Here is a 13,268-nt window from a genome sequence, read left to right as displayed (position 1 = left end):
GTAGGCCATAATCACCTTATTTGCATAGTAAACTGTCCAAATTCTGCAAGGATTTTATACATTTTATTTGCATTGTAAATTGTCCAATCCCTGCAAGGTACATAAAACAGACAATCACAGGGCAGGCTGTGGTCCAACCAATTATTTTTGGCAGAAGTACAAACTCAGGGCAGAAAGGCCATATATAAAGAGAAACCTGTTGCACTGCACCCATGAAGTAGGTTCAATTGTTACTGAAGTGGTTATGGACTTTTCAGACTATGGACCTACCCCTGTCACCTCCCTACCCGTGTCCTCCACAACTCTCTTTCTCCTTCATTCTGTTCCAGCTGCACTGTCATTTTTGCTATTTCTTGAATACAGCAGTCATGTTGCTTTTCCTCAAGGTCTTTGCACTTGCTGTTGCTGCTACCTTCAACACTCTTCCTCTAGATAGCTGCAAGGGTTGGTTCCTGGCATTCTTCAGGTTTCTGCTCAAATATCATAAGATCAAGGGCTTTCTCTGATCATGTATGAAATAGATCTCTCCCCACCATCACTATTTATCTCCTTATTCCACTTTGTTTCTCAAAACACTTGACAAATTAAATAGTTGTTGTTGTTAGGTGCCATTGACTCAGTTCCAATTCATAGCTACACTGTATGGAACAGAATGGAACACGGCTCAATCCTGTGCCAGCCTCACATTCATTGCTGTGTTTGAGTGCACTGATGCAGTCACTGTATGGATCCATCTCACTGAGGGTCTTCCTTTTTCTCACTGATCCTTTATTTTACCAAGCATGATGTCCCTCTCCAGGGAATAATCCCTCCCCATAATTTGTCCAAAGTATAGGAGATGAGGTGTCACCATCCTCAGTTCTAAGGAGCATTCTGGATGTACTTCTTCCAAGACAGATTTGTTTGTTCTTCTGGCAATCCATGGTATACTTAATATTCTTCACCAACACTATAAGTCAAAGGCATCGATTCTTCTTTGGTCTTTCCTATTCATTGCCCAGTTTTCAAATACATACAAAGTGATTGAAAATGCCATAGCTTGGGTCAGACACATCTTAGTCTTCAAGGTGATATCTTTGCTATTTAACAATTTAAAGACTTTTTTTTTTTTTGCAGTAAATTTTTCCAATGCAATACATTTTTTAATTTCTTGAATGCTGTTTTCACAGGCATTGATTATTTTTGTTGTTGTTAGTTGCCATGAAACCAGTTCTGACTCATAGTGGCCCTGTGTTCAACAGAATAAAACACTGCCTGGTCCCGCACCATCCTTCAATCCTCGCTATGCTTAAGCCCATTGTTGCAGCCACCATGTCAATGCATTTTGTTGGGTGTTTTCCCCTTTTTCGCTGACCCTCTACTTTACCCAGCATGATAGCCTTCTTTGGGGACTGATCCCTTCTGACAACATGACCAAAGTATGTGAGATGAAGTCTGGCCATTCTCGCTTCCAAGGAGCATTCCAGTTGCACTTCTTCCAAGACAGATTTATTCTTTCTTCTGGCCCATGATATTTTCAATGTTCTTTGCCAAACCCACAATTGAAATGCATCAATTCTTCTTCAGTCTTCTTTTTCCATTGTCCAGCTCTCACACGCATATGAGGCTACTGAAAATATAGCTTGGGTCAGATGCACCTTAGTCTTCAAAGTGGCATATTTGCTCTTTAACACTTTAAAGAAGTCTTTTGCAGCAAATGTGCCCAGTGCAGTACATTGTTTGATTTCATTCCTGCTGCTTCCATGGGTATTGATTATGGATCCAAGTAAAAGGATATCCTTGACAACTTCAATTTTTTCTCCATTTGTCATTATGTTGCTTATTGGCCTAGTTGTGAGGATTTTTGTTTTCTTTATATTGAGGTTTAAATCCAGACTGAAGACTGTAGTCTTTGATCTTCATCAGGAAGTGCTTCAAGTCTTCACTTTCAGCAATCAAGGTTGTGTCATCTGCATATCTCAGGCTAATAATTCTTACTCTAGTCTTGATGCCATGCTCTTCTTCATATAGTCCAGATTCTTGGATTATTTGCTCAGTATACAGATTGAATAAATATGGTGAAAGGATTCAACCCTGACAGACACCTTCCCTAATTTTAAATGACACAGTATCCCCTTGTTCCATTCTAATGACAGCTCTTGATCTTGGTACAGTTTCTGCCTGAACACAATTATTGTTCTGGAATTTTTATTCCTCATAATGTTATCCATAATTTTTATGATATGCATAGTCAAATGGCTTTGGTAGTCAATAAAACATAGGAACATCTTTCTGGTATTTTTTGCTTTCAGTCAAGATCCATCTGACATTAGTAATGATGTCCCTCATTTCATGTCCTCTTCTGAATCTGGCTTGAATTTTTGGCAGTTTCCTGTCAATGTACTGCTGCAACCATTTTTGAATTATTTTCACCAAAATTTTCTTTGCATGTGATATTAATGATACTGTTCCATGATTTTTGCATTCTGTTGAATCACCTTTAGAATGGGCACAACTATAGATCTCTTCCAGTCAGTTGGCCAAATTTCTAGTCATAGACAAATAAGTGCTTTCCATTTGTTGAAACATCTCAATTATTATTCTATTAATTCCTGGAGACTTGTTTCCTACCAATGCCTTTAGTGCAGCTTGAACTTCTTCCTTTAGTACCATTGGTTCTTGATCATGTACTACCTCTGGAAATGGCTCGATGTTGACTAATTCTTTTTGGTACAGTGACTCTGTGTATCCCTTCTCTCTTCTTTTATTGTTGTGTTGGTCAGTATTTTGTCCCTGTTGTTATATGCCGTCGAGTTGGCTCCAACTCATAGCGACCTCTCCTTGGGTTTCCGTGGCGGTATCACTACGGAAGTAGGTTGCCCAACGTTCTTTCCAAGGAGTGGCTGGGGTTTGAACCGCCAGCCTTCTGGTTAGCAGTCAAGTGCCTTTGTCCTAGAATCCTTCGATATTGCAACTCGAGGTTTGATTTTTTTCTTCAGCTCTTTCAGCTTGAGAAATACGAAGTTTTCTAACCCCAGGTCTTTTCACATTTCACTATAATAGTTTGCTTTGTGTTGTTGAGCCACCCTTTGACATCTTCTGCTTAGTCCTTTTATTTAATCATTTCTTCCATTTGCTTTACCTACTCTCCCAAGATCAAGTTTCGGAGTCTCTTCTGACTTTCATTTTGGTCTTTTCTTTCTTCCTGTCTTTTTACTGTCCTTTTGCTTTCTTCATGTATGATATCCTTGTTGTCATCCCACAATTTCTCTAGTCTTTGGTCATTAGTGTTAAACATGTCAAATCTATTCTTGAAGTGGTCTCCAAATTCAGATGGGATATACTCAAAGTCATATTTTGGCTCTTGTGCACTTGTCTTAATTTTCTTAAATTGGTAGTCTGTTCCGCAGGTGGCCCCAGCCTTGTTTTGGATGATGATAATGAGCTTTTTCATTGTCTCTTTCCACAGATGTATACTATCTGATTCCTGTGTATTCCATCTGGCATGATCCATATATATAGTTGCTGTTTATGTGGTTGAAAAAGACATTTCTAATAAACAAGTTTTGGTCTGGCAAAATTCTATCCTGTATCACCAAGGTCATATTTTCCAACTACTGATCCTTCTTATTTGTTTTCAACTTTTGTATTCCAACCATCAGTAATTATCAATGCATCTTGATTGCATTGATAATTACTGGTAACAAAGTAAATGTATGTATTTAATTATTAGACTGTCTCCCCTAACTAGACATAAGCTTCATGACAATGATGTGTGTGTGTGCATGTGTACATGTGTGTGTTTGTTCACTAGAACAGAGCCTAGTATATAGTAGATGATTTTTTTATTGTCATTGAGTTGATTCCTACTCAAGGTGACCCCATTAGTTACATACAGAGTTAAACTGCTCCTAGGATTTTCTTGTCTGCATTCTTTACAGAAGCAGATCACAGGCCTTTCTCAGTGGAGCCACTAGGTGGGTTGGAACACCAACCTTTAGGTTAGTAATTGAGCACAAACCATTGGTGGTACCCTGAGACCTTATGGTCAATGTCTCAATAAACATTTGCTGAATGATGAGAACACACCAACAGCAGCTCCCTTTGCTCATCTGGAGCTGAAGGATGCATAGAGTCCCATCTGTTTCTCATTCAGGATGTCTGTACTGTGTCTGCATGGAAGAACAGAAAAACTCCTGCTTTGGAATATTTTTTAGAGAAAAAAATCCTCAAATGACACCATTTTAGGGTAACAAACCCATTAGGGGATGTTTTCCCATAACTCACATAATATTACTCTGTGTGACACCAACACATGTACCTTGTATGTTTCCCTGGATGATGTCATTGCAGTGGATATCCAATGAGTTCCTCTGGGCCTGCAAGCTGATCATTCTTTCCTCAGAGCAGTTGTCTGTAACAACTTGAGTTTCAACAGCTGATGAGAAAAGCAACAGGCAGGTTTACTGATATCATAAGAAGCTTTAAAACTATGTACAACCAACAGGAACAGCCCACATCTGCTGAATGTCTGGGATGGGCCAGGTATGAGGCTAAGGACCTTCTATGTGTGAATCTTGTAACAGCCTTCTTAAAACACCATGAGGACCCATTAAACAGAAGAGGAAACTGTGTTTCAGAAGTTGGGTAAGACTCTACCTCCTGACACCAAGTTTCATGACCTTTGACACATCACCTTTGAAGCAATGATTCTAGTTCTAGGAATTTATTCTCAGAAAACAGTCAAGGATGAGAGGGCCGATGTAGTTATGAGAAAGTTCACGGCCGCAGAGATAATGGTGAAAAATGGGAAATCACCTAGATGTGCAACAAGAAGGAATTGATTAAGTAAGTGATGGTGTATCCCCATTGAGAAGCATGCTTCCAACCCTTTCCCACCCAGGGACTCCCAGAGAAGGTAGGCACCGGACTTTCAAAATCCTACCTTAGAGCCAAAATCTGAGACCAGGGATTGGAAACTGTTGGCAACTTTTTTTTTTTTTTTTTTTTTTTTTAAAGAAAATCTTCTTCTTTTTAAAATAATTTTTATTGTGTGTTGAGTGAAAGCTTACAGAGAAAATTCATTTTCCATACAGCAGTTCATACACATTTTATTTCATGACATTGACTACAATTCCCCACAATGTAACAGCTCTCCTTCCACTTCCCCCCTGTAGTTACCTCTTCCCTGTATCCTTCTTTCCTATACATTCCTGCCCCCTGAGCTATCTCCCTGTGAAAACACTGCCCTTCTATTCTCCCATGATTGATAGCTCTAAGGAGTGTATCTACCTATTTATTTTTTGTTTAGAAGCCCAGGGAGTGAGTTCATTTCCAGATCTGAAGGGTAACTAGGGGCCATAGTCTTGGGGGTTGCACCAAGCTCTATCAGACCAGCAAACCTAGTCTTTTATTTTATTTTATTTTTTATGATTTTGAGTTTAGTTCCACATTGTTTTCCCACTCTATCCAGGATCTCCTGCACTGATCCCTTTCTGAGTGGTTGACAGTGGTAGCCAGGCACCATCTAGTTCTTCTGGGTCTCACGGTCAGACAGGCTGAGGATTGCATGGTCTACTAGTCCCTTGGACTAATTGTTTCCATGTGTCTTTGGTTTTCTTAATTCTTTGCTCTGGATAAGGAGAGACCCTTGTTGCATCTGGATGATTGCTTGCGAGCTTTTAAGACCCCAGTCTCTGCTCACCAAAGTAGGATGTGGAACAATGTTTTTGTGTAGTATGTTATGCCAATTGAGCTTGATGTCCCCTGCGACCACGGTCTCAAGTCCACAGGTCCAACTATTCACTCCTTCAGGGCAATTGGCTGTGGCCAAGAAGTTATGATAATTTTGTCCTTTGTTAGCTCTGTTACATATTAGGACATTCTTATAGCACATTCAAATATGTATGTGAAATACTGTCTGCCAATCTTATATATGGTCATGGATATATTCTCTTTTGCCTAGACATACCTGATCGTTCAGCCTGTCTACCCATCTATTTACCCATAGATTAATGTTTGTTATCACTGACAACACAGTATTGCATATGTATGATGGTATTTCTTTGTTGTGTGGATCTCTTGTGTACCTCTCTGCGTCTTCCTCTTCCTCAGTGCCACCTTGTTGATCACTTGCTTTTGGTACATTGGCCTTCCCTTCACTCAGATCAATACTTGTCTCTACTATCTAGCAGTGTTTCCTCTCTACTCCTCCCATCCCTGGTAGCCAACAAAGAAAGTTTCCTTCCATTTATAAACTTTTCCTTGACTTTTAGCAATAGTTAACTAATACAATATTTATTCTTCTGTGATTGACTTATTTCACTCAGCATAATGTCCTCCAAGTTCATCCATGTTATGTGGTGTTTCACAGATTCAACATTATTCTTTAGTGTTGTATAGTATTCCATTGTGTGTATATAGAAAATCTTCTTAATGTGTAATTTACATGATAATAATGTGCACACATTTAAAATGCACAATCTGATGAGTTTTGTGGGGTGTATGTATCACATAGTCAAGATAGTAAAGATTTTCCCCAACAGTTTCTCCATGCCCTTCTGTCATCTCCCACTCCTCCCCATCCTTGACAGCTACTGATCTGCTTTCTGTCACTATAGATTAATCTGCATTTTCTAGAATTTTATAAAAATGGACTTATGTAGTGTATTTGTGTGTGCGTGCATTTGTTTTGGTAATTGGTTAGCCCAGACCCCAGCTAGTGACCAATACCTATTGTGTACCAGGCCCTATCATTATCTTACCCACAGTACTTTTGTGGACTTTCTGGACTTTGTGTTGTGGGGTGTTCAGAGCAGTTTCTAGAACACTCGATTCCACATTTTGGAGGATGGATGTGGCCGTGGATGCAATTTCTTTCTTATCTTCTGTTTTCCAAAAAGTCTGATTGGTGATAAGTGACTTGAATTTGTCAATAACATGTTGCAGCTTTGAAGACAAAAAAGAATAAAAAGAAATCCATTCTGACATGTCCCCATTCTGAGGGACCATACAAAGCATAAGAAAGCAGGCTCTGGCAAGACGACCTGGACTTAATTCTTGGGTCTCCCACTCTGTGGTGTGTGATCTTGGGCAAATCACTCAATCACTCTGGGTCCCATTTTCCTCCTAAGTTGGGAACAGTAATCACACTTCATAGGGTTTTTGTGAGAATTAAATGAGTGAAGAGCTGTCGTGGTGGTTCAGTGGTCAAATTCTTGGCTCCAATGCAGGAGACTCAGGGTTGACTCTTGGCCAATGCACCTCAAGTGCAGCCACCTCCCTACTGTCAGTGGAGGCTTGTGGGTTGCTGTGATGGTGAACAGGTCTCAATGGCACCTCTAGACTAAGATGGACTAGGAAGAAAGGCCTAGTGATCTACTTCCAAAAATCTGCCAGTGAAAACCCTATGGATCACAGCAGTCCAACCTGCAACCAGTCACGGGGATGGCACAGGACCAGGCAGCGTTCCATTCCATTATTCATGAGGTTGCTATGAGTCAGAGCTTACTCTATGGCAACGCACAGCAACACTCTTTAGAACAGTGTCTGTGCCCGGGAAACATTGTGTATAACTTAGTTGTTTTTTGTCAACAGTGAGGTGGGAAGGCTGCTAGAAATAGGCCACTGGTTCTCATGGGGACATGTAGCAATGCCTGGGGACATTTTTGGTTGTTGCAACCTGGATGGGGGATGCTACTGGCATCTAGTGGGTAGAGGCCAGGGGTGTTGCTCCACAGCCTGCAAGGCTCAGGATGGCCCCATCACAGAGAACTGTCAAGCCTCAATATGAATAGCGTCAAGGTTGAGAAACCTGGAAACAGAATTATGGTAATGGAGGGAATTCACCCAGACATCTTGTTTTGTGTTTTGAATTGTGGAATACCTATAATAACACATTTATCTGGCCATTTGAAGTCTAGAAATTAGTCTATGAAGGAGAGCAAAGATGCAGGCCGGTGGCTGGGTAACGATGAAGGGCCAAGATGAGGTTTATTTGGTTATAATACAGAAGATTTGAATGACTGTTTTTGTACAGATTCCCATGTCCTTGCACTCAAAATATGTCCTCAAACCAGCAATCAGCCTCACTTGGGAGCCGTTAGACAAGCAGGACTGAATCCAAATGTACACTTTAACAAGACTTTCGGGGATTTGTGTGCACACTGGAATGCTAGTTAGTGACTCCCATGAGTGTGGGAATCTTGTCTAGTTCACAGCTGTTTCCCAGCACCTAGCACTTGCCTGAAGGGGTACTGGTGGCACAATGGCTAAGCACTTGATCTGCTGATATAAAGATTAAAACAAGTTGCTATCAATTCTGACTCATAGTGAACTCAGAGGGCCCCTATAAGACACTATAGTGACACTTTGTAACAGCCCCATAGGGTTTCCAAGGCTGTAAATCTTTAAGGGAGCCAACTGCCACATCTTTCTCCCATGGAGTGCCTGGTGGATTTGAACTGCCAAATTTTTGGTTAGCAGCTGAACTCTTAACTACTGTGCCACCAGGGTTTCTCTGTAAACATTGCAGCCTTGAACATCCCTTGGGGGCAGTCCCACTCTGTCCTGTAGGGTTGCGATGAGTTGGAATTGACTCCATAGCACCCAACAATAACAAGGACATCCTTGGGAAACAGCAGGTGCCCAATAAATATTCATCAACAGGATGAACACATTTAGGAGGAAAATACTATCATGCCAATGAGTTATAAGCAGACTGACATTTATAGAGGGTTAGAGGAACTTTCAGAACTGAGGTTCAAGCATAATTTTTGAATGTTCTACTCTTTCAGTCTTCTGAGTCTTTGGAATTCTGAGCTGAACTTTCTGTTTAGGAACAGGGTCCCACCTCCTATCTGATATGTACAGCATCTTTCTCTTCTCTAAATGACCACTAAAGTCTTCTTGATTTAAACTCATTTGTACAGGTAGGTGTTGAAGGAGCTGCTGTTCCAATTTCTATCATAGTGACTGGTTCAACACAATGACTTTGAACCTATCTTTTCCCAGCAGTGCATTTTTATAATGAAATATTCATGTTGACCACATGATTATTTATTGCTCATTAATTCCATGAGCATTCATTGAGGCCTGAATGTGGGCTTAGTCTAGTTCTGGCCCTTAAGGGGGTGGCAATCTAGGGGTGATGACACATGATGTCAGTGTCTTCAGTTTGCTGGAGATAACAACGGATGACATGACAGGAACACTTACTTGGGATCAGGCTAAGACCTTATATTATTTCATTGGCCCTTCCCACCACCCAAAGGGGTGGGTGTCATTATCACACCCACTTTACAGATGAATAAATGAATCTCGAGAAGTTAAAACATTTTGCCCAATGTATCCTGGCTACTGTGGTGCTGGGATTCAACTCCCAGATTCCAGAGTCCACACTTCTATCCTCTCCTTCCCCACATCATAGGGACATGCAGCTGGAGGCATTATCTCAGATGGAGGAGGTAAAGGAAGCGTTCCAGGGGATACCTGAACTGAAGCCTAAACAAAGAGTGGAAGGCAGCCAGCCAGGTGAGGACCTGGGAAATGGAGTTTCAGATAGAGGGAACTGCATGTACAAAGGCAAGGAGGCTGGGGAAGGCAAGGCAGAAGAGTCTTGCTGGAGTAGTGCAAGGTGAGAGTAGGGGGTGGAGAGGGGAAGGGACGAGCCCATTCTACTAGACTGTAGGCTCTTGGCATGGATCATTCTACTTATTAAAATTCAGAGTTCAGACATGCCTCTAAGAAAATTATCATAAAACTGTTGTTAGCTGCAGTTGAGTAGATTCTGACTCATGGCAACCCCACGTGTTATAGAGTAGAACTGCTGCATAGGGTTTTCTTGGTTGTAATCTTAACAATGGAGCTCTGGTGGCACAGTGACTAAGGCATTTGGCTGCTAACCAGAAGGTTGGCGGTTTACCTACCAGTGCTCTGTGGAAGGAAGACGGGGCAATCTACTTCTGTAAAGATTAACAAAAGCAGATTACCAAGATTTTTCCTTCACAGGGCTGTTGGGTTGATTTCAAGGTGACCACAAACCATTTATAGCATTTAGAGTCTCATTTAAGGATTCCATGTATCCCTCTCTCCACTTGCCCATCCCCACCTTTCACTCCTGTCCATTTGCCTGAAGTCCTTCTACCCCCTTCCCATCAGCAACCCATGCTCTGGCCATGCACTTGAGAACAACACCCCAGGGAATGGTGGAGCAACAATATGGAAAGAACTCAGGGCCCTTAATGGCCTCACAGAGCAAGTCCCTCCAATCAGCCCAGATAGTTCACCTATGGATTGTTAATGGAGAGAGGAATAAATGCTCGTTTGTAAAAAAAAGCCAATGGCTATTTGGGTCTCATTGTTGCAACAGCATCACATACCCTAATACACTTTTTCTTAGTTTATCTTTCTTGGGCCAGTAGTAGAGAGAAGGATGAGAACAGTTTGGGAAACTATTCAGTCAGCTTCTCCCATAAAAGCTGACTTTTCTCTATCTCCCAATTAGATCCCTGTCTTTAGAGGGACAATATCCCAGAATATATACACCCTGTCCTACAGTTTGAGCTCTGTAAATATTTGTTGCATGGCTAGGTTCCAGGGCTCAGCCTCCACTCACCTTTTTCTTGCCTTTGGTTGGTGGTGTCTTTGAGGAGCTGATGTCTGTAAAAGACATTGAAAGGGGGTTACTATTGGAAGAGAGAGTAAAGGGTGGAGGGGTGGGCAGGTGAGTTGGGTAAACTTTGTTTCCGGATGGTCTGAACTGATACTATTTATGTTTGTATGATTGGGGCAACCTTCTCTACTGAGGGCCATGCTGTCCCCCTTCCCCCCAAACAACAGCAATGTCTAGACATTTTTGGTTGTTACCCTTGCAGAAGGAGTGTCACTGGCACCTAGTGGGAGGAGGTCAGGGATGCTGCTCAACATCCTACAATGCAGAGGACAGCCCCCACAGCAAAGAACAGTCCCACCCCAATGCCAGTAGTGGTGCAGTGGAGAAAGCCTGATACGGAGGAAGCAGAAAAGTTTAAGATCCTTCTTCTTGGCTGGAAATCATAACTGAATGGTTTAGGACACAGACAATTGGAAGCCCCAGGTTTTTAAATGGAGCTTGGCTGGGAATAATAACTGAAACAGAAGCATCACTTTTCAGCCATCAGCTGCTAATGAAGACTTCTGTGTTGTTTCTGGTGCTTTGTGGGGACAACCATCTATCTGTCCATTAGACAGACGAAGAAAGATTAGCAAATATTTACATATCTATTACCATCAGACTGAAGTTAAATCTATATTTATTCCGTACCTTGGTTTTCAGCTGAGTCTGTTTGCTAAAAAGGGCAAAGAGCTATCTCATAATATTGAAGGTTTTGTTTTAAGAGTTCAAGAACTTTGACTTACAATCCTGAGTCTAGAATATGCTTCTTATAAGAAAACTGCACTTTTTTTTTTTAAATAAAACTTACTTTATTGTGCCTTGGGTGCAATTTTACAAAGCAGATTCATTTTACATTCAACAGTTCATACGTATTTTGTTCCATGACACTGATTATAATCCCCACAATGGAACAGCTCTCCTCCCACCTCCTCCCTGTGGTTACCTTCCCTCTGTCCTCCTCACCTATGCATTCCTGCCTACCTAGCTTTCTCTCTGTGCAAACACTACTTTTTTGATCTCCCATGGTTGACTCTTCTAAGGAGTACGTCTCCCTGGTGTAGTTGCTCAGCTTGTAGACCTGTCTATTTTTTCGGCTGAGAGTTAAGCCCTGGGAGTGAGTCCAGTTCCAGGCCCGAAGGGTGACTAGGGGCCATAGTGTCGGGTTTCACCAGTCTCTATCCAACGAGTAATCCTGATCTTTTTTTATGTTTTTGAATTTGTTCCACATTTTTTCTCTCACTCTGTCTAGGATCTCCCATTTTGGTCCCTTTCTGAGTGGTTGGTGTCGGTAGCTGGGAGTTATCTAGCTCTCCTGGGTTGCTTAGGCTGAGGTTCCCATTGTGCATTATTTCCTTGGACTAATTGTTTCCATTTGTCTTTGGTTTTATCCACTCTTCTTTGGTCTAGACAAGGATAAACAAATAGTTGCATCTTAGATGGCCTCTTGTAAGCTTTTAAGACCCCAGTCACTATTCACCAAAGCAGATGTACACAATGTTTTTGTGCACAATGTTGTGCCAATGAGATGGATTGACACAGAGGCTGCAATGGCGGGCTTAAGCATAGCAGGGCTTGTGAGGATGGTGCAGGACCAGTCATTGTTTTGTTCTGCTGTACACAGGGTTGCTGTGAGTCTGTTGTGCCAATTGAGCTTGATGTCCCCTGTGGCCATAATCATAAGCCTGTAGGCCCAGTGACTCACTCTCTCAAGTGCTTGGTTGTGGCTAAGAAGTTATCCTAACTTTGTCCCTTGTTAGCTCTTCAATGCATATGGACATTTTTATAGCACATACAAATACACATGTAGGAATAATATCTCCCAAACCTATGCAGGGTCAGGAGTGTATTTCTGTTCACCTACCCATACTCAATTTCTCACCTGTCTACCTATGTATCCACCCATAGATAGTGTTTGTTATTACTGATAATGCAATATTGTATATATAACAATATTTACCTTTGTTGCCTGTACCTCCTGTGTACTTCTCTGTGTCTTCCTTTTCTTTAGTGATATTGTGCTGGTCATACTTCTGCTGCTTATTTCTATACATGGAATCATAGAATAATTTTCCTCTGTGACTGATTTATTTGACTCAGCATGCTACATCCTGAAATAGTCGAATGCAACAAATTCTTTTTGGTGCAGTGATTCTGTGTATTTCTTCTATCTTCTTTTGATGTTTTCTGTGTCATTCAATATTTTTCCCACAGGGACTAGTCACTTCTTGGCCACAGCCAGCTATCCAGAGCAAGTGAGTAGTTGGACTTGTGGGCTTGGGACTATAGTTGCAGTGGACATCAGGCTCAACGGGCATAAAGTAATACACAAAGACGTTGTTCCACATCTTACTTTGGTGAGTAGTGACTAGGATCTTAAAAGCTTGCAAGTGGTCATCTAGATGCAACAATGGGTCTCTCATCTGGAGCAAAGAAAAATGAAGAAAACCAAAGACACATGGAAACAATTAGTCCAAGGGATTGGTACACCATGTGATCTTCAGCCTATATGACTATGAGACCAGAAGAACTAGATGGTGCCCAGCTACCAATGTCAAAATCTTGGAGGGAGATCTATGTAGGAGATCCTGGATAGAGAGGGAGAACAATGTGGGACAAAACTCAAAATCATTAAAAA

At 41.4% G+C, this 13,268-nt stretch overlaps 1 protein-coding gene across 1 annotated transcript in view; it reads right to left on the bottom strand.

Moving 5' to 3' along the window:
* The window catches only part of ADGRE3 (adhesion G protein-coupled receptor E3), a 97,305-nt gene that overhangs the window by 38,805 nt on the left and 45,232 nt on the right, over positions 1 to 13,268 (bottom strand). Inside the window, exons 5-7 of the mRNA XM_042782754.1 lie at positions 10,595 to 10,638; positions 6,744 to 6,927; positions 4,301 to 4,417 (exon numbers count right to left, since the gene is read on the bottom strand). Of these exons, the coding sequence (XP_042638688.1) occupies positions 4,301 to 4,417; positions 6,744 to 6,927; positions 10,595 to 10,638 (345 nt within the window). The remainder of the gene's footprint in view (positions 1 to 4,300; positions 4,418 to 6,743; positions 6,928 to 10,594; positions 10,639 to 13,268) is intronic.

This window comes from Orycteropus afer, unplaced genomic scaffold (assembly GCF_000298275.1).
Source record: "Orycteropus afer afer isolate SDZICR_OR568_19922 unplaced genomic scaffold, OryAfe1.0 scaffold00460, whole genome shotgun sequence".
Lineage (NCBI taxonomy): Eukaryota > Metazoa > Chordata > Mammalia > Tubulidentata > Orycteropodidae > Orycteropus > Orycteropus afer.
This window is presented reverse-complemented; position numbering and strand designations above follow the sequence as displayed.